The sequence below is a fragment of the Lathyrus oleraceus genome, chromosome 3 (genome assembly GCF_024323335.1).
Source record: "Lathyrus oleraceus cultivar Zhongwan6 chromosome 3, CAAS_Psat_ZW6_1.0, whole genome shotgun sequence".
Classification (NCBI taxonomy): Eukaryota; Viridiplantae; Streptophyta; class Magnoliopsida; order Fabales; family Fabaceae; genus Lathyrus; species Lathyrus oleraceus.
The window spans coordinates 189,530,563-189,533,752 of record NC_066581.1 but is presented as its reverse complement, the minus strand read 5'-3'; the positions used below and the strand labels follow the sequence as shown (position 1 = coordinate 189,533,752).

General features: G+C 39.9%; 1 protein-coding gene across 1 annotated transcript; it reads right to left on the bottom strand.

Annotated features, from left to right (window-relative positions):
* Window positions 1–1,088: 1,088 nt before the first annotated feature.
* Window positions 1,089–2,702, bottom strand: LOC127129054 (uncharacterized; the record flags this gene model as incomplete). The annotated part of the gene is made up of 1 exon (XM_051058374.1): window positions 1,089–2,702. A coding segment is annotated over exon 1 (1,614 nt), but the record flags the coding sequence as incomplete, so codon positions are not given.
* Between the last annotated feature and the right edge of the window lie 488 nt (window positions 2,703–3,190).

Sequence of the window (3,190 nt, the reverse complement as noted above, 5' to 3'; positions counted from 1 at the left end):
CTCATGTTCAGCTCTTTCTGATCAAATAGATACTTTAAACTTTTATGATCGCTGAAAACTTCAAATCTGGAACCATAAAGGTAATGCCTCCAGATTTTTAGCACAAACACCACAGCAGCAAGTTCAAGATCATGCGTAGGATAGTTCTTTTCATGAATTCTTAACTGTCGCGACGCATAGGCAATTACTTTATTATTTTGCATGAGCACACCTCCTAAACCCATCAATGAAGCATCACAGTAAATTATAAACGGTTCCTCCGGATTTGGCAAAGTCAAAACCGGTGCCGACGTCAATCTCCTCTTTAATTCATTAAAACTCTCTTCGCACTGAACATCCCACACGAAAGCTTTACCTTTACAAGTTAATTTAGTTAACGGAAATGCTAACTTAGAAAATCCTTCAATAAACCTTCTATAATATCCAGCTAATCCCAAAAAGCTTCTAATCTCGGTAGCCGACTTAGGAGTCTCCCATTGCAATACAGCTTCTACCTTGGAAGGATCTACAGCAATACCTTTTCCTGAAATTACATGGCCGAGAAAACTGACTTCTCTTAACCAAAACTCACACTTGGACAGCTTCGCATACAATTTCTTATCTTTCAAAACATCCAACACTAATCTCAAATGTTCCTTGTGCTCTTCTTCGGACTTAGAGTAAATCAAAATATCATCAATAAATACTACCACAAAATGGTCCAGATAAGTATGGAAAATACGATTCATGTATTCCATAAATACTCCCGGCGCATTAGTCACACCGAAAGGCATCACAGAATACTCATAATGTCCATACCGAGTTCTGAACGCTGTCTTCTGGATGTCTTCATCTTTCACTTTGATCTGATGATAGCCCGATCTCAAATCAATTTTACTGAACACACAGGTACCCACTAATTGATCCATCAAATCATCTATTCTCGGTAGTGGATACTTATTCTTGATCGTTACTTTATTCAGTTGTCTATAATCAATACAAAGCCTCATACTACCATCTTTCTTCTTTACTAGCAACACTGGAGCTCCCCACGGTGACACACTTGGTCTTATAAACTTCTTCTCAAGTAAGTATTCCAATTGCTTCTTTAATTCATACAATTCAGATGCCGACATTCTATACGGTGCCATCGAAACAGGCCTAGTACCAGGTACCAGATCAATAGTAAATTTAACTTCCCTCTCTGGCGGCACACTAGGAATTTCATCAGGAAAAACTTCAGGGAATTCTTTCACCACTAACAGTTCCTCAATCTTAGCTTTACTCTCAACCGACAACGTCGCCATCAAAGAAAACATCTGAGCTCCCTCTTTCATCAATTTTCGCAATTCTCTGAAAGGTAATAAGTCAACTCCTTCCTCTTCAGGAGTGGAAAACCTCACCGACTTATGATGACAATTTATATGAACATAATTATACTCTAACCAGTTCATACCAAGAATTACATCCATGCCATCCAACGGCAAACATACTAAATCAACATAGAAATCTTTATCGAAGATCGACAAAGGACATTTTAAACATACCAAAGAAGTAGTTATTGATCCCTTAGCTGGGGTCTCAACAATCAATTCACCATCCAAAGCGGACAATTTTAAACCCAGTCTTCGAGCACAGTTAGCAGAAATAAAACAGTGTGTAGCACCGGTATCAATAATAGTAATTAAAGGAGTACCATTTATGAAACATGTACCTCGGATAAGTTTGTCCTCACTGGAGGTTTGAGTTCCGGTCAATGCGAACACCTTTCCAGTTTGAGATTTCTTTGGCTTCTGACACTGACTTCCAATATGCCCTTCTTCACCACAATTAAAACAAATCATTTCCTTGTGCTTGCAATCAGCTATTGCATGGCCAGTCTTACCACAGCGAAAACACCTCTTTACTTCAGCAGTGCATACATTACTCTTATGACCAGCCTGACCACATTTGAAGCAAACTATACCAGCAGGAGCACCTCCCCTACTGGTCCTCTGAGCCGGAGCAGCTCCTTGTTTCCCTTTTCCCACTGGAGCATCATACGGCTTGCCACGGTTTTGATGTTGCTTGCCCCTGCGGTCACTGACAATCTTGTAATGAGCATTATTGTCTTCTTCAAATATCCTGCAGCTATCAACCAATTCAGTAAAAATGCGTATCTTCTGATACCCAACAGCCTTCTTAATTTCAGAGCGCAGTCCGTTTTCAAACTTGATGCACTTTGAAAATTCAGCACCAGCACCAGTGTAATGAGGATAAAATTTGGACAACTCCACAAATTTTGCAGCATAATCAGTGACAGACATGTTTCCTTGCTTCAGCTCAAGGAACTCAATTTCTTTCTTACCACGGACATCTTCCGGATAATACTTTCTCATGAATTCCCTACGGAATACATCCCAAGTAATGACTTCACCTGCCACGGTCAACCTCTCGTGAGTCTCTAGCCACCAGTCATCAGCTTCGACTGCTAGCATGTGAGTACCATACCGAACCTTCTGAGCTGGAGTGCAATCCATAACACGGAAGATTCTCTCGATCTCTTTCAACCATCCCAAGGCTGCATCTGGATCATGTTTCCCTTTAAACACCGGCGGATTCTCTCTTTGAAAAGTCGCCAAGCTACGTGATCCAGCATCTCCACCAGCATTTGGCAAGTTCTGCACAACTTGTGCCATCGCTTGCATTGCGGCAACCATTGCAGCGTCATTCCTTCCAGCCATTTCAACTTATCATTACAACACAACTTAAAAGTTAGATTAGTAACAATACCCAATTGTTAGACAGTAACGACACGACAACTGGCCGGACAGACCGACCTGCTCTGATACCACTAATGTAACACCCCATTTTCTACCCACGAGTTATAACAACAAAATCAGATTCGTAAAATTTTCTATAAATGGAATATTACATGTTCAACTTTAAACAATTCCCACTTTAAGGAATCATAACAATATGTAACACTTTTCTTAATTCGACAAAATAATGTCATTCACTCCAATAATTCAACTTCATAAAATCTTACGCAGCGGATTCATAAAAAAAATTCTTATCATCTTTAAGCAACATAAATACGACTTAACTTAAAGAGTAAACAACTATAATCCTTCAAACAATTTAAATTTTAGTAACAATTAAAAGATCCACAAAGCAGACACGCGACAATCCCCCCGAGTGCTACGTATCAGAGCGACTGACCACTGACCCG